The 20981-nt window shown below is 52.5% G+C and overlaps 2 protein-coding genes across 2 annotated transcripts; one reads left to right on the top strand and one right to left on the bottom strand.

Moving 5' to 3' along the window:
* Positions 1–5812: 5812 nt before the first annotated feature.
* On the bottom strand, positions 5813–7563 carry HOXD13 (homeobox D13; the record flags this gene model as incomplete). Its single annotated transcript, XM_084264350.1, has 2 exons — positions 5813–6063; positions 6888–7563. 2 exons carry the CDS (start codon positions 7561–7563, stop codon positions 5813–5815), a joined length of 927 nt encoding a protein of 308 aa, XP_084120476.1.
* A 7334-nt stretch (positions 7564–14897) lies between these two features.
* Positions 14898–18018, top strand: EVX2 (even-skipped homeobox 2; the record flags this gene model as incomplete). The annotated part of the gene is made up of 3 exons (XM_084264730.1): positions 14898–15321; positions 16467–16723; positions 17362–18018. 3 exons carry the CDS (start codon positions 14898–14900, stop codon positions 18016–18018), a joined length of 1338 nt encoding a protein of 445 aa, XP_084120856.1.
* Between the last annotated feature and the right edge of the window lie 2963 nt (positions 18019–20981).

Here is a 20981-nt window from a genome sequence, read left to right as displayed (position 1 = left end):
TTCCAACAAAGGACTTCAGCTGTTCTTACAGCAGTATTTAGTTACAACAGGGAATAAGCGGAAAGCCTGAAACGATTGGACGAAACTTTGCAGACAGGTTCTTCAAAGCCGGTAATTTCAGCACCGCCTCCAGCCACCGAGCCACGGAGTGCCCCCCTTTTTTTCCCCCTTTTTTTTTTTCTCTCTCTCCCTTCTTCTCCTTTTTCCCCGTTTTAAAAGTCTTATGATAACACTTGAATTATGAAAATACCGAGCTCGCAAGGGGGAGGGGAAAACATGGTCTCCGCTTCTATAAAAGTGGTCGGGGCTGGCTGGCAAAGCTGCGGCGCTAGCGGAAAGATGAGGGGAAAACAAACATTTGCGGAGCTGCCGAAAGGACAGGCCGTGCTCCGGGCTGGCAGCACCTTCAGGGCCAGCTGCCCTGCGCTGGGCAGCCGCCGGGGCGAAAACCGCACTCGCGCTAAGAGTGTGCACCGCGGGCTGGGAATAACCCACTAAGGGGAATGAGATGTGACTGTTCAGGGAACGCGTGTGTATTTCTTCTCCTGTACAGACGAGTACACCTTGTGCGTTTGTGCGCGCAGAACACGTATTTTGTCCCTTTGAGATACACGTTCAGTTGCGAGCAACATGATAGGTATTTGCATATGCTTGCAATTAAAATCTTAATTGATCGGATATGACCAGGATCGTCATCCTGGTACACTAATTAATGACTTCTATTCTCTTAGGTCCGCACGCCTGCCCTTTTTACCCCTTTTACCTTTCATCTTCACCCCGAAGCGAAGACAAGTCTTTACACACCGCTTCTAAAACTCGGGGTTCATTTTGTCTTCACACTACAATCCACTAAACACCAACAGATCGAGAATAACAACAGGAATACCGCGAAATTACTTCAGAGACTCGCCGAGATTAAAAATAAATAAATAAACAGTCAAGAGGCTGCAAGAAAGAAAATGCAAAATGCCCGGCTCTGCTCTGCAGCAGAAAGGATGTGAGAGCAGCGTTGGGCAGGGGACAGACAGTCAGCCTCAGCTGGGTACCCCACTATCTCCCAAATTGCATATGAGGAATTTTTCTCCACTGAGGAGAAAATTATCCCTCACAGTGCTTTTTTTTTTTCTTTTTTTGGGGTGTGTGTGTGGTGGTGTTATATATATTTTTATATTTTAAGAAATCAGACGAGTTATTATGTTATCTCTCCCGTTTTCCCCATAGCACTGGAGTAAGTACGAGTACAATCATATCTGGGGCCGTGCCCACAGGAGGCTGCTCGTTTCCTTTCCCAAACCCTGCGGGTCGGAGGGCAGGGTACTGCCCACGGAGGCAAGCCAAGGGCCCGTCTGCTGCACCCGCAAACACCGGCGATGGGCCAAGCGGCTGGACATCTCGGGGAGGAGCACCCCAGTAGAACCCAGCCGAGCTCCCCGGCGGCCGCGGGTACCGCGTTCTCGGCACCGCCGCCCCGCAACCCCGCGGGAGACTTCGTGGAGGCCCATCCGCCACCCGGACCGGGCGTTTCTGTCCTCGGCCTCTCTTCCATGAGGATTTTCCCTGGTGTGAAAGAGCCCAGGTTCAAGGAGAGCCGCAATGCCCAGACCTCGCCACTTTCATTACCTCGGTTAAAAATTTGAAACTAGTTAACAGGTAGGGTTAATTTTCAGTGTTATTGTCCTGTTAATCATAGTTTTAATCTCGGTTTTATTTCTACTCCGAGATCAGAGACGCTGCCCCTCTTGACATTCTCCTAATCAAATTCATCTTTCTGTTTAATGGGAAATTGGGGTAAATTCTGCAGTAATTTCATTGCCCTGGAAGAAACCTTTAAATGATTGCTCTCTCCTAGACCACACAGGACCACACAAGCACCGCTGGAGGATATTACTGACCACTGCCTTTAATTTTTATTGTTTGAGTTATGTCTACCAATTGAATCTACCTCTTATTAGTTTACTCGTTTTCTGCCTTTTTTTTTTTGTCCTTCACCACCCTCAATAAGATGGGTAATAGTTTCTTTTCATAGCAAACTTTTACGAAAAAGCTGATTATTTTCTTTTCTCGGAAGACAGAAGAAACATGTAGTGTTCAAGGATTATATTTTTTTCCCGCAATAAACACAAGGAGTGGATGTGAGTTTCCAGTTACCGGAAAGAAAGGTGACACTTCAAACTAACTTTTATGGGGTTAGAGAAAACAGAGCTTTCAATTAATGCTCAACTCATCCGTAATTGCTAATTAATACCGCGGGAAAAAAAAAAAAAGTAACCTAAAATCTGGAGTAGCTGGAGACACTCGGGGCTGCGGAAAGCGATGTTTATCTTGCAGCCTGCAGGGAAAAGAGCTGACAGAAATATCTTTTTCCAGGGGTGGCTGGCCGCTGCCGCGGCGCGGAGTGCCTCGGATGGACTTGGCCTGGCTTTTCCAGCCACAGACGGCTTCGGGGAGGGGGGCGGGGGGGAGGAGTAGGGGGGGCGGCGTTTTCATGCCCCTGCCTGTGTCTGTACAGGAAATATCACCGCTGAGGAACAGAGCGACCCGGAGGGCTGCTTTCACACGCTCCTTCCCGCTCTTTTTTTTTTTTTTTTCCCCTTGGTTAAGTTGTTTGTTTGTTTTTAAATGGGCAAAGGAATCGGCCTGCACATCAGAGCTGACCACACGCTATAATTTCACTGGCATATTCTTCCAGTTTACAGATGCTGCTCTGCGTGTGACCAAGCAGTCTCCCTCGGTCATTTATCACTCGGAAACGCGGCTCCTGAAGCGCGGTGAAGGCTTCCCCTGCCTATGCCGGGGGTTGTCCAGGAGATGGCAGGATTGCCTCAGACATGGCTGGGAAATCGCGCTGCCTGACAGGAGCCAAGCTCCATGGTAGCTGCGGGGCAGGCGAGCCGGCCTGCAATGCATCATTGTGCCACCGCGTATTTAGGATTCACTTTGTCGAGGTACATATTAATTATCTGTAATAATGCGCGCTATATTTCAGGCAACTCGTTATGGCGTTTTCTCCAATCACGGAGGGCTGTGACCGGCCGCAGCTGGGGCTGCGCGGCGGCAGCCCGGTCCGCGTCCGCGGACGGGGAGCGCGAAGCCCCGGGGCCTGCCTGGGTCCGTGCGCCCTGAGAAGGGCCCGGGCGTGGGGTCCGGGCGTTTTGAATAGCGCTCGTCGATGCCCCAGCTGCAGGCGCAGGCAAACCTTTTAATCCTCACTCGTAGGTGGACGGGCTGATGGGTTCCTGTCGCGCTCCTGGCCTTGCCTTCCTCCTGGCCATATCTGTTGGTTTATTAATGTTTCTGGGTGTTGCTACGAAATTAAAAGGCAACTCGTCTCCATCAGGTATCGATTTGGCAGCAAGTTTGGTTTTCCTCTTGCTCCGGGAAGGGAGCTTTGGCCCTGGGAGGAAGAAGGGGAGGGCCTGGGGCGGCCAGGACGCACCGCAGTGCCCGGTCTTCCCACAGCGGCGGGACCCACTGGCCTGGAAAACTTCTCCAGAATTAATCGGGCCTAAGTGTGTGTGGCTGGGGGGAGGAGAAGAATTTGAAACATTCCGAGAAAGTAAGGCTACATTAGCAGAGTGGGACGTTCCAGGTACCCGAGCGATGTGCCCCTCGAGTCTCCTGTTTTCCCAGAATGACACAAAACTGTCCTTTGCGTCAAAATATTTATCCCGTCCGTCCGTCCGTCCGGGGAGAAGAAATGCCTCAAAAGCCGTGAACGTGCAAGCGGAAGAGAAAGGGGAAGGAAGAGGGCGGAGGAGGCGGAAGATAACCCCCCATTGGAGCCTGCAGGTTTCGGAGCGAACGGAGGGGCGCCGCCCCGGGCTCGCCGCCCCCGCCGCCGCGCAGCCCCGCCGGGACATCAGCAAGTGCCGGGACCAGCTTAGGAGGGGGAAACAAAGAGGCGGTGGGCCGCCCTCGGCCGCCGGGCACCGGGCAGGCACAGCTAGGCTCCAGCAGGGGAGAGGAAAATCAGACTTTTCCCTGCTCCCATCCCGGGTATTTCTCGCCATCATCATCCCCCCCGACCCCTAAAATAAAATGCACAAAACACCTTTCCCGGCGTCAATGCCCTCTCGAATACGGCTTTCCCCGCTTTAACGAGCCCTGCATCGCAAGCTACTTCTCCTTTCCCGAGAACCGCGTCTTATAAGCGGCCTTGGGCGGATCCCAGGAAAGGCTGGAGCCCGCGAAACACCCTGCTGCAGAAAGAAGGCGAACCTCTTCCTCCTCTCTTTATACATATCGAAAAGAAATCGTTTTATTAAAGACGGTTCAGGAACAGTTTGGCAACATCGTTAACAGCTCGGAAGTTCATCCCGTATTTCCAACACAAAGTAAAAGCAGATTTTAGAACAAGGAAAGGAAAAAAATACAGTTTATGGAGGAACAGTCTTACCGTATGTCTTACCCACATACATTGGTAATCAAAGTGTTTAGAGCAATAGGATATTATAATAAATAATACTAGTTCAGAACACACACATTTTAATAATTAGACGAGGCACATTAACAGAGAGGATATCGCTTCTCTCTCCTAGTAGTTGACTAGCGTGTCTGATCACCCTGTGTATATCATAACATGCACACTAGATTTAAAATAATTAAAAATCGACAAAATCCTAGCCTTTCGGCCCGTATAAATTATGGCATCATTTGAAATCCCTTACTTATTGCTTCTGTCATTAACACCCGTTTATTTTTGTAAATTAAAAGTTAGCGGTGAGATTCACTTCTCCGACCAGGAGGTTGCTTGGTTGGTTTTAAAACGCCGTGGCGTGAGGAAGGAGAAGAGTCTTGTGCTTGTCCGGACAAACAGGCTAGAGCGGGCATTTTGCACAAGGTCTGCGCACGGTTACACACACCTCCGCAGCGGCAGCCTCTCCCCTGGCTGCAGGACGAGCCGGCCCATCAGTCCCGCCGAACGCCTTTCCCCGTGGTGTCGGACCGGAGCCTCCGCGGAGCGCCCAGCTGCGCAGTGCCCGCGGCCGGCAGCGCCCGCCCGGGCCCGAAGTGTCCCGTTTCACGGGAACTGACGGCTCCCCACACCCCCAATCGCGGAAGGCGAAATCCTTCCACTGAAAACGAAACGCAGCCAAAAAAAACCCACCCCAAAACCAAACCCTCAAACCAACCAAACCTGCGGAAGCGGGAGCGCGGTGGGAGATGCCCCGGACTGTGCTTTGTGTCCCGCAAAAGCTCGGGGAGATTCTCCCTCTCTTGAAAAACCAATTAAAATCCGGCTGCAGACATCACCCCTCCGTGCAATTCACAATATCTCTCGGGGTCCCGGTGGGCTCGGCGGGCTTTGGCAGCAGTCGGGTGCTGCCGCGGGTCCGGACTCCGGCTTTCTTGAGTTTTCAGATTGATTTTTTTTTTTCCTCCCTACTCGGCGAGCTTTGAAGTTTACGATAGCAAATCAAAACTGACACTTTTTGGCATTGGCGGTTGCTCAGAGAAAAAAAAATACAGACACCCCCCACCCCCCCCAAGAGTTAAGCATTTAAGAAAGTTATAATTGTTACCGTTCAACATACTTAAATTCGTTTATACTGGCCTAGAGGGAAGAAGAAAAAATATAATTAATATTAATATTATTATTTTTCAAAAGGAAGAAACAGAACTATAATTCAAGATTTGTCAGCACTCCCTTCCACTGACAGAAAAACTCTGACTTTCGTGGAAAACAATTCCCGAAATTTCGCCACCGCTGGAAGAAGGAAAAAAAAATTAAATATATTTTCAAGTCTTTCCAAAAGTCTTTAGCTGGCCGTAAATTGAGTTTATATATCCATCACTGTCCGAAATTAATAGATCAAGATACATTGTCTTTCAGTTTGGAGACTATTTTCTTATCTTTCACCCTCCTGTTCTGAAACCAAATGGTAACTTGTCTCTCAGACAAGTTTGTGGCCGCGGATATCCTTCGCCTCTTGTCCTTGTTAATGAACTTGTTAATGGCATATTCATTTTCGAGTTCTTTAAGCTGCAGCTTTGTGTACGGCACTCGCTTCTTTCTCCCACGCCGGTAGACACACATATCGGGCTGGTTTAGTGCAACGTCTCCTATTGTAAAAGACATTATGTGAAAAATTAGAATTTTATTACAGGCCTTTAAAGCTTAGCTGATACTGGTTGGGCACTGGTTTTCCCGGGCAAATAAATAATGCCGGGTTGTTTACAGTTTATTATTATTTACACTGCCCCATTATTTGCACGTTAGTAAAGCACCAAAACCTTGATTGACTGTCATCACTTTTCAGACATGCATGGCTAGCGAGCACGCAGGACGGCGGGGGCATTGACTGGGGGGCCGGGGGCAGGTCGGTCCTGGCAGCGCACACACAGAAATCGCTTTGGTGTGTGTTTCCCCGGGTTTGTTTGCATGTGGTTTGTGCCTCAGTGCCCTCACTACTCGCGGTCTCTTAAGTGCTCTGGGGCCGGGTCAATCTCCAGCCCCAGAGGCAGGGAAGCTCAGCCCTTCGAGCCGTCGTCCTGCAAAATGCAAACGCGAATTACGAACCCGGAGCCTAGGGAAGCAGCAGAAAGGAGCCCGAGGCCGCCCCGGCGCCCGTGGGACGGGGATCTGGGGCCCTGACGCTGGGTGGCGGCCGGGAGAGGGGGGTGGGTGCCTGGGGTCTATCCCGCGGGGTGGAAAGCAGGGGGTGAGGTTTCCTCGGGGGTAGATGGAGGGGGTGGGGGTGAGGGGGAAGGAAAAAGGAAAGTCCACCGTCCCCCCTCTCTCTCGGCTCTATGAATGCCTGTGCAGCGTGTCCACCTCGGCAGGCCGCCCCTGCGGTCCGGGGGGCGGGGGAGGGGACGGGCAGTCGGAGGAGGCTCGGGGAGGGTGGGGGGGGGGTCAGGTCGGAAAATTTCTCTCCCTCTCGTACCTGGAAAGGACGATTTCCAAAAGTGTGAGCTCTGTGTCTGATCTTTGGCACAGTAAACCTGACTATTCCAGCCATTAGCCAGAGTCCAAGACTGATAGCCCTCCATTGATATGTATGTTTCGTGTCTCGGTTCCCCAGAGCCAAACGTTGAGACCATGTCTATGTACCCAGGAACGTGCTGGTAGGGGGTTGTATAGCCCTGGTAGAAGGACACTTCCTTCGCCCTGGAGGAGACTTCATTGGCGGGGACACTCGTGCTGGTCAGACTGGAGACGTCCATGTACTTTTCCACGGGAAAGCCGCCAATGGAGGCATGGGGGGGTGACTTCAGGGCGTTTTGCTGGATCCCAACCCCGTGGGACATCCTGCAGCTATAGTATCCATTGCCAAAGTGATACCCATAGCCGAGCGCGGGGGCGGCGGCCGGCGCGGCGGAGCCCGGGCAGTCCTTGGCTGGGGGGTCGGGCCTTGCCGCCGCCCCCGAGCGCTCCCCTCCGCCGGCGTAGGCGAACCCCGAGGCGGCGGCGGCGGCAGCGGCGGCGGCGGCCGCTCGACCCGTGTGCGCCGCCCCGAAAACGGGCGAGGAGAGAAAATTACGGCACTGCCCGGGGGCTCCGCCGCTGCCGCCGCCGCCGCCACCGCCGCCACCGCTGCTGTCGCCGCGCAGTCCGTCCATCTCCCAGCTCGCTGCTTTGCTCATGGCCTTGCACATCGCGGGCGGCGGCGGCGGCGGCTCGGTCCCCGGCCGGGCATGATGCAAATGGTTATTTGCCTCCAACAGGTTGGATCCTGGCGGTACGTTTATAAAAACGAAGTCCAGGTTGGGAGGGGGGACGGGGGTGGGGGCGGCCGGCTTCAGATTAGTTTGCCGCAGCCCGGGGGGCTGCTCATAGGCTGCCGTCGGAACATGTGACCGTCCCGCTGCCCGCACTGCCCCTTTCGCCTCGCAGCCCCTCGGTTCGCACCGACGGCGCCCCCCCCCTTTCCCACCCCCGCCCCGCCGCTGCGCTCCCGCCCCGCCGCGGCCCTGGCGCTCGGGAGGAGTTGGGCGGGCGGCGGTGATGCCCCTCCGGGCCCGCCTCGCCTCTGTTGCTTTCATCCCCCTCTCTCCCCCCGCTTCCTCCTGCCCGCGGCTTCAAAAGGGCCAGCGGAGGACCAAGGGACCAAGGGTCCTCCGCTGGCCCTTTTGAAGCCAAGGGCAGGGGCCCTTTTTGAAGCCGCGGGTAGGGGGCTGACCGGATCCTCGGCGAGACCTCAGCTCAATGTTGTGTCTGTGGCAGGGGGAAAAACCCAACACTGTCTTTGTATCCCATTCTCCCCACCTCCCTCCTTCCCGGCGATGTATGGAGGGGAAGGGCTTTGTTCAATGAGAGAAGGGGTCTCCCGGCTCTACTGAGCTCTCGGTCCATGTGGGACACCCCCACCTCCCCACATATTGCTACTAGCCAGGAAGAGGCACCGGGTCTGCGCTGAGCGCAAGATGCTAAACCTGGCACTCATTAGATGTGGCTTTTTTCTCCTTGCGGTGTCAGTTCATGTCGTGGTAAGGCAGCCTAGCTAGAACGCAGCGTTTGCTTATGCTGACGGTTGTTCTGGGGGTGACTTCCCAAGACTGTGACAAATCCTTCTGTCGTCTCTCTCGACTCCCCCGCTGAGTCGGGAGGGAAATTGCAGGAACGAGCAGAGCTGGAAATGAAGAGTGCTCCGAAGACGATTCACAGCCCCTGCCCCTCTGGGCCGGCTCCTGTCGCTCCGGCGGCTGCGTACTGCAGATACTTAAGCCCTCTCTCGGGCACGGAGGGGCAACAAGTTGCTGGGGAAGGCGGCATCTCCGCGGAGAGGTCGCGGGCTGTGGGCAGGAAAAGTCCGCTCCCACTGAAAAACTTCTATCTGGGGCTGTGCTTGCTGTCCCAACGGAGGCTCAGGCACAGGAGAGTAGAGAGACAGTCGCCGTGGAGGTGAAACTCAGTGCCGACACCATTTCGGGGCTGGGGTGAGCAGCCCGGGCAGGCGGTGGCGGGGCCGTCCCGCAGCCCTGCGGTGTGGCCGGTCTAATAATCGTCGGCAGTTTCTGGAAGCGGGATGAGGAATGTCAAACGGGTGCCAGTAATCACAGTAACAACCGGCTGGCAAGCACGAGTTCACGTTCATTAGCTCTAACCACTTAATTGTTATTAATCTTTTCATAATCAGCTAAGAAGTGAGCCAGACGTGATTACATGTTTCACTCGCTTATAAGCCGAATCAGAATTTACTTTCAGGATATGAAACCCTATATAATTAGAAGGACTGTGTGCGGAGGCACAAGTTTCTCATCCTTTTATGTCCCTGCGCGCAGCTTTCCAGTGAAAACATCACTAACACGCTGAAGTCCGGAGAAACGAGAGACTGTTTCTCCGGACGTATTTCCGTCTGTATTTCCATGTCTCGTTGTGTTTCATCTCGCAATAAATGCGGCGAAATTCTCTCTCCTGTCACGACATTTTAAATAAGGCCATGGAAAGGAAGGAGCGCCCAAAGCACAGATTTTCGCTGCTTCTTGACCTCCGTTACATCAAAATAAACTACGGCGCGGCCGCGGTGACGCCCGCAGAGGACCTCTGCCCTGTCGAGACCTCCGCTTCAACGAGACCCACCCGGTGTCCCAGAAAACTGTCTTTGGGTGGGTTTATGGTCAACGATCCCATAATGAGCCGTTTTGAGGAGGGTGTAGAAAACAGCACTGCCTTGCACGGCAGGATATTATGCGCACGAATAAAAATAACGAGCTCATGAGCCAAGGTCGGATCTCTGAGAGCATCCACCCAGTTTACAAGCCCCGCACCCTCTGTCCCGGGGACCACGCCGCGGCCCCGTGCCGGAGCACCCCGCCGTCTCCCCTGCCCTAGGCAGAACAGTCCCCACCGACACTGCTCCGCTGCAAGCAAGGCAGTGTGCGGCGCTTGCCGGGCCTCTGCCTGCGGGACAGCCCTCTCGTCCCGGCAGCAGCTCTGCGGGTGCCCAGAGCCCCGCGGAGTCAAAATATATTTTCCATTGACACATTGCACGGGAATCTGCGTAACACACGAGACAGACAGCATCGCTGGAGAGAGTGGCTGTGCTCTCCCCCCGAAAAATAAAGTCGTGTGCCCCCCTCCCCGAAATGATCTCATTTCGTCAAATGGAGTTACAATGATTTAGGACAGTTAGGATTCTGCTCAAGTTTTCAGAATAGGCTTTTAGCTTTTGCTGTCTGTCCTCCGCCTTGTCTCTCCCAACTTTTTCATCGCCTCCCTCGTCAGAATTAGCCGGTGGTAACTGTGGCTGGAGGAAGCTCCTTCTCTTGTTTGTATTTACGGTAGGGGGAAAAAAAAAGGTAATCCAGGACAAACGGACAAGGCAAACGAAGAGAATTTATATTTCCCCAAAACCTTCCCCAATGCCCATTGTCGCGTTCCGACGTTACCTTTTAAATTGCGTTGACTTTTAATATCTAAACAGAACAAAAGAACTTACATTTTCCCTTACCCCTTAAAACAGAAAGAAAGAAAAAAAAGCCGGTGACGATGATGAAAAGATTTTACAGCGAGGTGAAAATTGTTAAACTATTTTTTTCCTTGTAGACCTGTGCCAAAGCTCCTCATCTCTTTATTTAGTTCAGCCTTAAAAAATCCATTCCGGGTCGAAGAGAGTTTTCTCGGGGCTCCCTGCGTGGGCTCGGCGCAGCGCTCACGGTCGGCTGAGCACTGCGGGAGTTGAACTTGAGCTCTCGGGTCACGGGCTGGCGCTGGCCGCTCCCTGACTCCCACCTCTGCTCTGAAACAGACCCTGACCTGGGACAAGCTCGCCGGCCTGCCGCAGCTGCGACCTAAAAATGAAAGGCCGAGTCGCTTTCAGACCGGAGTAGGGCTTTATCGTTTAAATTAAAACCTGTTTTTGTGCAAAGGCAGCCCCAGAAGACATCGTGTAATCATTAACCTTGCAAAGCGAGCGAGCGCTGGATCTCAGCCCGGGTAACGTGGGGAGGGACCGTGCATCGGGGCTCGCGTGACTCGGGGGCACACTGCGTTCGTGTCCTTCACCGCTCTCGCGTGATATTTCACGGAGAATCAGGACTGAAGAGGCAGGTAGACGCCCCGAGGCTGGCCCTTTACATGTATGACCTCCCGAGGCGGATGGGAGAGTCGGGGCTGAGGGGGAGCGCGGTGCATGCCGAGTCGCTGCGCGGGCGCGGAGCGGAGCTGCCAGGCGGCCCCTGACGGGCAGCACCGACGGACAGAGCCGGCGGGCAGCACCGGCGGACAGGGCGGGCAGCGCCGGCGGGCAGCTTCGGCGAAGAGCACCGGCGGGCAGCGCCCGCGGCCCCGTCACGCAGTGCGCCCGGAGAGCCGCCAGGTGGCGCCGCCGCCGTGCTTGCCGCCGGCGCTGCCGCGGGTGCTGCGCGGGAGCTGCGCGCCCCGTCCTTCCCGACCCCAGCCCCGCGGGGACCGTCGGGGCAGCCCCCGCTCCCCCGGTTCCCACCGGGACCGACGTCCGCGCCCCCGCCGCCTGCTCCCACCCACTTGCGCTGCCGCGGATAGCTCCGCAGGCGCTGCGCGCCATCCCGAGCCTCTGTTGGCAGTCTGCCCTGCCGAGGAGGATAAAGCAGATACTCCTGCCTGTCTTCCTCAGCACGCTCTGACTGGCGAAAAGCAGACCGAGATGTTGTTTGGCTGATTAATACGAACTTCATTTCAATTAAGTGGCGTGACCCCTTTTTCCCGGGTAAGATTTAATAAACAAGCAATGAAATATTCTTTGATGCCTCGAGTAATAACTTTCAAGGTAAAAATCGAAAGAAGTTTGGCCACAGGCCTAAGTAGCTATTTAAATTTTCACGAACAACTGAGTAAACAGCGTCTAACAAAACCTCGCATATTCCGGCGGTCTCTGTAACTTCCTCTCCCTTTAACCCACTAATGTCACTGTAATGCCAGAGGTGCTTTAGGCTCAGCTGTTGGTTTTGAAGAAATATAAACATATGCCGAAAGGGTTTTTAAGCTGTGATTTTTGTTTTCTTAAACCCCAAACACAAACAAAACCAACAAAGAATCCGAACACATCGGTGCAGTAAATGCTTTTAGTTTGCTGGGAATATAAATATCAGCTGACTAATTTATTGGTGGGTTGAAAGTTTAGGGTGAGCTGATTAACTGCGTGGCAAGGAATGGTTTTGCTACCTCACATCCACTTAGTGAAAGATTACTAAAGTCTTTTATGACACCTTATTTCCCTCGCTTATGAATGAACGTGGGTATGTGTTAAGATGTATTGTGCGTAACCTGAGGTATTAGTATTATTTAAAAGGTACAAAATTTAAAATAACACTAATAAAGATTAGTCAGAGCCGCACTTGCATGTAACATTTTTCTTACGTTGGGGCTTTTCATATAGCCTTTTCCATCCACTCTGAAGAACACAAAAAGCGTTCCCTCCTTTTTAGTGGTGTAGTAGCATTTCTGGATTCTAAAGTTGTGCCGGCTTTGGTTGTGCGCACACACGGCTGCCTCGGAGATGTGGTATCTCGGCTGCGGTTTCCCAAAGAGCGGTGGGGGGGAGGGAGGGGAAGATGCTCGCCCTGTTACAGCCGCTAAGAAAACAGACGAGGGCGCCAAACGACAGCAATAAACCCGGCCGCAGGCTTCCGCTCCGCCTCCCGCCCCGCCGGGCCCGGCTGCCGGGGCCGCCGGCTGCTGCGGGGCCGGGCGCAGCGGGGGAAGCGGGGAACCGGGACCTGGGCAGGGCTGCGTGTCCCCCGGGCCGTCCGGCGGTGCCGTGCCTGCTGCAGCCCAAGAAGCGTCGGCTCAGCCACGCTCGGTAAATGCCGAGCTGGGGTGTAGCAGCGGGGACACTCTCCGTACCGCCGGGACGGCAGCGCAAATCCCCCGTGCCCATCCCACGTTCGGGGCCGCCCGGGAGGGATCGTCCGCGGGCTCTGCCCATCGCCCTGCGGCTTGCGCCTCGCTCCGCTCCCCTTCGCATCGGGCTGCTCGGCCGCCGCGCCCGCGGGCAAGGAAAAGTTGGTATTTACTTTTGTCTGGTTTTGGGGCTGTAAAAGGCAAGGCACCACACTGCAGTCTAAATTCACATTTCAAAGGGCTGACATAAAACGCTCATTAATGGAAGGCTGGATTTTGCAAACAACGCCTAGAATGTTTCCTAAATGTTTGGTGGAATGTTTAGGGAGACTTTAACACGTTATTAAAAAAAAAAAAAAGTGACAAGTATCCCATTTTAGAGCTATGAATCATGCGCAAGAGCACAAGAACTTAGGAGATGTGTGTGACTAACATTAGCAGAAACAGCTCTCCTCGCAAAAAAAAAAAAAAAAAAAAAAATTAAAAAAATCAAACCCGCGTTTAATCACAGGAAACACTGGGGTGTTTCTCGGGGCGATGAAACTCGCATTCCCAGCGTCTAAATGCTAGATGATGTGGGTGAAAAAAAATCGCGGCGAGAATAAAGGTTGGGCAGCTATCGAAGCGCACTCCAGACATGCTAACGACAAAGGATTTATCTTCGTTTAAATGGTTGCCATCAGCGTCATTATTACTAGCAAAGTTATCACTGAAGGGAGACTTTCCGACTGTCACGTCTGCGGAGCGCGGCAGCCCGTGTCCCCTGCAGCGCGGCGACGCTGCGCCCCGCGGCACCCGGCAAAGAGCGGAGGGATGAGCTAACTGAGCCACAGGTAACTTCGGAGAGAGGGTGCTAGAGGTGCTGTCTCTGCTAGACCGAAGCCTCTAGGCAATACCGCCCCCCCCATCCCCCGCCCCGTCACTGATTTCTATTGTAATTTATTTAAGTTTTAAATGCGTGGACTTTATTGGCGGTGGGGAGGGAAAAAGCAGAGGGCTGGAGAGAAACCTACCGGGAGGATGAAGCGGCACGGCCGCGGAGTGTTTTAAATCACGAATGAATTTAATGTCTTTCGGTTATCCTTTCCCCCAAGTCGAACCGTACTATAGCCAGCATTGTCCCAGAGGGGAGGAAAATAGCAGGCTAGCTTCGTCGATAAGGAGGATTATAGAAAGTAAAAAGGAGTTCATATTTAAGAACGCAACGAAGAAAAAAAAATAGAATTATCATATATTAGATTCTAATAAACACTTCAATTTCCAGGCAACTGCTGTAGGTGCACTCGAACCGTTGCGTGTCGGCAGCAGCGGTCTCATAAAGTCTGGGCATAGGGTTGTTCGCGCGTGTGAGGGGGTGCGTGGGGGTGTCAGTGTAAATTCCTAAATAAAAGTACTAATGCGGTCTGGAAAGGGGAGGGAAAAGTAAAGAGATATCAGCGGCAGGAGGTTCTCGGTCCCCCTGTCCTCTTTCAGCATTTCCTCGCGTTGTGATCTGAAATCCGGCTCAAAAATAATAATAAAGAAAAGCATTATCTAATATTTAGCATGTAGTTCTGTCCGAGGACAAATGAGAAAGAAGCTGCATCATTAGGACCTAAAAGGCAACAAAACAAAAATCAGAGCATAATGATGCACCTAAATGAAGGGGGAAATGTTGCACAGCTCATTTTATTAATCAGACTGTCAATTCCACCCCAGAGGCCAAACCCCAGAGCAATTCATGCAAGATCTGATGAAGCTAAGGACAGGAGCTTTACTCCTCACTTCTTGTCTTTCTTTCTTTCCACCTGGATATATTTGTCTGCTCTGAAGCCGCCTTCATTATCCACTGACAGGAGCTTGTATTTATTTGCTTATAAACCTGTTACAATAAATGATTATTCGAACAGCGTCATTCGTACCTTAATGACGAGCACCACTTTTTGATGAATGACATTTCGGGCTAGAAAGGATGTATGGGTCATTTTGACCAGTCATTCCCTCGCTTTGGCATCCCACAATTTTTACGCCTCCCTCAAAAAGAGATAATAATATTTAGAGACACTTGCCGGGCTGAATGTGAATTAGCCCCTGCTGCAGCTCATCATTAGTACAGGACCAGCCCTGCAACTTTGACATTTTTTATAAAGCTGAGATGATGGAAAGAATAAGAAAAGAGATGATCCTGATGGAGAGAGGGCTGCACAGCCCTACAGCTGGCAAAAGGCTCTCGAATTTGTCAGACTCAGCTGGAAATGCAGTGCTGGAGGCCCTTGAAAATTCTCCGCACAGTGGTCGCCTCAGCCCGAGACTGACTGCCGCCTCCCTGCACAGCGCTATAGGGGACATCTCCGCCAAAGGCAAATTTGAAATAGACACTTTATTCAATCTTCAGCATCCGAGCAGTGAAAGCACCGTCTCCTCCGAAATCCCGCCGTCGGAAAGCAGGAAGAAAATCAGCCTTTATTCCGAAGTTGCTCAAGAGGCAGATATGAACAGTGATGTGGAGGTGGGCTGCTCCGCGCTCCGCTCTCCAGCCAGCCTGACTTCCTCCCAACTGAAGGAAAACAGTAACAAAGGTAACTCTTCCTCTATCATCTCCATTTAAGCCCCGCGCTTTGCCAGCCTGCTTTAAAAACCAGAGCAAACCCACCGCCAAAGTTGCTAGCGTCTGCACCGGCGCTCTGTCTTCTGAAGACAGAGCTCCAGGCTGTAAAATATTATTGCGATTACTGCGCTATCCCGATAGCCGAGACACACTGCCCAGGCAGATCCTGAGCGGGTGCGTGCGCGTGTGTGTGTGTGCATGCCCAAATCCCTCGATATGTAGACATATATATCCAGAATATATACGTGGGCACAAGTATCCACTCACCTACACTTAAGGAAACCTTTCTCCTTATTTTTCCTCGCGCTCTTGGAGCTCTCGGCGTCTCTCGAGCTGTATATATGTGTACATATATAGATAGATTAAATTAGAGGGAGAGAGAGAAAGGAGTGCGAGGAAACTGTCCATATTTGTCTCTGTGTGTCCTTCTCTGTGTAAATGCAACGTGCCGCCCTGTGTCCACTTCGGGGTAATTGGGCATTGTTCACTTTTCCTCTGCCTGTAGCAGGGGGTTTGAAACAGCCTCGTTTCCTTCCCGCTTTGCGGAGCATGTTGATGGACGGTGGTTGTTGTTATTGCTGTAATTGGGGAGGGGGAGCCAGGTGAACGGCGGATTTCCTAGGGGCCACAGTGCATGCCTTTTTCGTCAAATGTGCCAGGGAAAGGAAGGGATCCTCGACGTAACGCCCGAGGAGGGAAAAAAAAAAAAAGGAAAGAAAAAAAAAGAAGGAGGCTTTTATGGCTGCTCTTATTTCGTACGTCTCAAACGAAAATACGAACAGCAGGCGCGAAGGAAAAGAGTAGCGCCGAGCCCGGGCTCCTCGTAGCCCGGCAAAGCCGCGCAGAGCCCCGGCCCGCTCTCCCCGGGGCTCGGCTGCTCTGCAGTCTCCAAACCCGCCCCATTTACGGAGAGTAACGCTGTTATGAAGTACTAGCCACCCAATCCCCCCCAACCCAATCCCCCAAATCCAACTTTATCGATTCTATTAGCAGCAGCGATTTGTAAGGATGACAGCTGGCCTTAAGGACGGGCGGGTAGGGCCCGGCCCGGCTCGGCCGGACAGGTTGGGGGGCCTCCCTGCCGCTCGCTCTCACCTCCGTGCGCTCGCCTCGCAGGCTACGCGGAGAGCAGCCCGGCGCCCAGCACCCCCGCCGCCGCCACCGCCCCCGCCGCCGGCATCGGCAGCCTGCACAGCGGCGGCGCGCTGGGCAGCTCGGCGGCGGGGGGCGACCAGGTGCGGCGGTACCGCACCGCCTTCACCCGGGAGCAGATCGCCCGCCTGGAGAAGGAGTTTTACCGCGAGAACTACGTGTCGCGACCGCGGCGCTGCGAGCTGGCCGCCGCCCTCAACCTCCCCGAGACCACCATCAAGGTACGCCGCGCCCCGCCGAGCAGCCGCGGCCCCGGCGCAGCCCTGAGGTGCCCGGCTCCCTCGGGCCGGCTTCCCTCTTGGGCTGAAGGACTCGCGGGGCAGCCCTTGGCTGCCATCAGCCCTTTCTCTCGTCCTCTTCTGCGCACGGAAAACTTTTAACTTGCTTCTATTATTATTATTATTATTATTATTATTATTATTATTATTATTATTATTATTCGCCAATTTTAACAGCGTTAGCATATTTCCTAAACGGAAAGAGAAAATAAATGCAGCTATTAAATACGGAGCGGGGGGTGGGGGGGAATCTGAACACATCAAAACCGTAAAGCCATAGCCCTGAACGGGGTGGGGGCATGGGGAAGGGGAGGAACTGGAAGGCCAAACGTTTATTCAGATCGATGGGTTCGCCCCCGGGCCGAAGGGGCCCGCGTCCACCGCTCCACCTGGGCAAGGTCACAGGCGATTGCTTGGGGCCGGAGAGAGGTGGCCTAAAAAAGAGTGGGGCGGTCGAGACGTAGCTGCGGGCCGCGCCGCGTCGCGTCGGCGGTGGGTGTGGGTGGCTGTCCGTTGGTGCCGGCGGCGGGGCGCGGAGCGCAGCGGAGCTAAGGCCGCGCTGTTCTTGTCTCCCCACGCAGGTGTGGTTCCAGAACCGGCGGATGAAGGACAAGCGGCAGCGCCTGGCCATGTCCTGGCCCCACCCGGCCGACCCCAGCTTCTACACCTACATGATGACCCACGCGGCGGCCACGGGCAGCCTGCCCTACCCCTTCCACTCCCACGTACCGCTCCACTACTACCCGCACGTCGGGGTCACCGCTGCCGCTGCCGCCGCCGCCGCCTCGGGGGCCGCCGCCGCGCCCTTCGCCACCTCCATCCGCCCGCTGGACACCTTCCGCGCCCTCTCGCACCCCTACTCCCGCCCGGAGCTGCTCTGCAGCTTCCGACATCCCGGCCTCTACCAGGCGCCGGCCGCCGCCGCCGGCCTCAACAGCAGCGCGGCCGCCTCGGCGGCGGCGGCGGCGGCAGCGGCGGCGGCGGCAGCGGCGGGCTCGGGGCCGCCGGGAGGCTCGGCGCCCTGCTCCTGCCTCAGCTGCCACAGCAGCCAGACGGCGGCAGCGGCGGCGGCGGCGGCCTCGGCGCTGGGCTCGCGGGGCTCGGCAGCCGCCGACTTCCCCTGCACGGCGGCGGGGCAGCGCTCCGAGAGCGGCTTCCTGCCCTACTCGGCCGCCGTGCTCAGCAAGGCCGCCGTCGCCTCGCCGGACCAGCGGGAGGAGGCGCCGCTCACCAGATAACTACCGCGGCCCGGGCCCGGGGGCGGGGGGCGTTTTGTAGGGGGGTTGACGGGGGGGGCAGGTAAGGGCCGGGTCTGGGGGCGCCCCTGGGCTCGGCCAAAAAGTTCCGTCTATTTTTTTAATGCTGACCGCCCCGCCGCGGAGGGGCGCGGGGCCCAGCGGGAGGGGCGCTCCGCGGCTCCTGCGACCCCGCAGAGGCGACCCCGCGGCGCGCTGCGCGGTGCTGCCCAGGGTCGGGATCCGTGGGGCTGCGGGCAGCCGGGCCGGCGGGTGCAGGGACGGGGGAGCCGGCGGAAGGGAATGTGTTTCTGGATTTTTTTTTCCTTCTGTTAAATTTTTATTATTGTTTTAATTATTGTTATTATTATTATTATTTCGGTTTGAATCCGACTCGGGGGGAAATGTCTCGCGTATTTCTGTACGAGGAGCGGTAGCTAATGAGGCTGCCGCGGCCGGGCCAGTAACGGGAAGGGACGTGTCAGATTGACAGGATGGGGAGAGGCATTTTTTTAGCTCACGCTTTCTAACTACCATAATCCACGCTATCTGGGAAATACTTGAATCTCTCTAGGTGTAGGCTGTTGTCCTGAGGCATTTACCTTCCAGACACTTTTCTAAATTTGATTTCTTTCTTAGCGTCTTTCCCTCCTTTCGGTCAAACTGGCTCTTGGATTTATTTCTCACGCATCTCTATCGCGCCTTTGCCTCTGAAAAGCCACCACTGGGTAACTGAGACCTGCTATACCAAACCACTGCTACTGGAGGGACTTCCTTGAACTTGAAGAAAGGCACATCAAAAACCACCAGTGTTACTGCCATGTCAATTTTGATGCTAATAATGTGCAGATTATGACGAAAATTGCCAATCATGTTCTCTGATGGACCTCCTTTGAATGTGGAATTGGAAAAAAGTTCCCCGCACAGAGACCTGCTGTCAAGTACTAACAACCCGCTAAGGGAAGTCATTAGAAGAGACAGATAAGAGACTTGGTACATAAAACATTGTTCTTGGTGCATAGAATGTATGTTATTTAATGTTATCTCTGTTACCTGAAGTGATTTCGCACAAGAAAGCCACTTTCTTATCATCTCAATTGCCAATTTTCATTTTGGTAACTTGGACGCCCCGGGTAGACTTTTCTCTGTTAAGTTGATATTCCACCAATGTGAAGAGCCTCATTAAATCAAACCCAGATATTTCCATAATGCTCCCTACAGAGCCACTTCACTCTTCACATAATGAGATTTTTCTGAAGAGTTGAAGCCCTCATCTAACTTGCTATTGCTTGTTTAGACCCTGTGTGAATGTGAACACACACACACATACACGCGTATACTCTCACAAAAGAAGAAAAAAGAAAAAATAATAAAAAAGGAAAAAAGCTCTATTATATATTTCGAATAAGTGTCCTGAAATACTTCTATTTTTAAGACACTGGATTTTTTCATATTCTAATAATGAACTTTCAGGAAATGATTTTAAAGGCTATGCTGTTTTGTTCAGTGAACATAAATCGTAGGGGAGTTTTTGGTTTGTTTTTTTTTTTTTTTTTTTTTTTTTTTTTTTTTGTCCAACAGGACAGATTTCTCGGGCGGGGGTAGGGAAGGGCAAAGGAGAAATATCCCCAGGCTTCTGGAGAAGATTCCTGACAAGACGTGTACATTTTCTGGGTAGAGAACTTTAAAGCTCGGTAGAAGACTCCTAACCCACAAATTTCTCATTTTGTAAAGAACAAATAGGAAGACTACTTACGTAAAAGTAACGATTATACCAGCCGTTGTTCACTGAGTTTACATTGAAATTTTTTAATTAATATATAATTTAAGGCTAAAGAAAATAGACCAAAAGGTAGCACTCTTTTACCAGCTCAACCTTTTCGATCGTTGGAATCGTTTGCTATGATCACACACGTATGGGATGTATATACAACGATTTTGGCAATAATGTTTACATTTTTCCAAAATATAGATATATGTCTATTAAATGATCGATGAGGACGCTGGTTGGTAAAATTAACATAAATTCGTTTTATGTTAGGTCCTTTGGACCTGGTTATTATATGAAACTGTAAATAAAGTCTTTGTGCTTTAAATATTGCTGGCTGTACGAATTCACTGTAAAATATTTTACAAATGTGCAATAATTATAAAGCTTTGTATATTACGTTATTTATTGTGTTTGGTCATGTAAAATAAATGTTATTTAAATCAAAGCGAGATTATTTGTTTAAGAGGCTGCAAAACATTGCGTACTGATGTTTGTTTTTAAATATGGCATCCAGGGTTATGAGAACTTCTTAAAACAACATCTTTAAATGCCTTTTAATACACATATCAGCTGGATTAATTCATTCTAATCATTTTTTTTTTTACTGCGAATGCTGTGCATTACTCATGTTTATAGCAGATGTGTACTAAGTCCAAACATTGGTTTAACATTAATTGGCTGGCTAAACAGATGTGTGTTTACAAATATTACGGAGATATTCTGTAAGAAAAACAACGGATAGAGAATATCTCATCTGCTTTTTATGCTTTTGTCCGTGCCTGGCTTTTACATTTAGTCGAGAAAATATTAATCGTTTTTTAGCCCGGAAAAGGTGCTCCTGTAACCTGGTGTCGAGAAGGCACCCAAGAAAATCCCGGGGCTTTTTTTTTTTCCCCCTTTTTTTTTTAAATTCTTTTTTTCCTCCTTTAGCTCGCAACACTCTCTCCATTTGTCAGGCAGAAATGATGCTGCGGCCGCTGCTCGGAAGGAAACCTGCAGACGCGGCAGGGACTGTCACAGCTCCTTCTGCCTCGCTCTCCCCCCGCCGTTCCCGCTCAGCCCAACTGTTCGTATATTTACAGATCGGCCGTAAAATCGATATTTCGATGGAAAAATGCAAGAGTCAATGGTGTGTGCAAAGCAGTCTATTTCTATTCGATTTGAAAACCAAGATGTCCCTTCCACGAAATTTTCT

The sequence above is a fragment of the Gallinula chloropus genome, assembly GCF_964237585.1.
Source record: "Gallinula chloropus genome assembly, chromosome: 5".
Taxonomy (NCBI): Eukaryota; Metazoa; Chordata; class Aves; order Gruiformes; family Rallidae; genus Gallinula; species Gallinula chloropus.
This window is presented reverse-complemented; position numbering and strand designations above follow the sequence as displayed.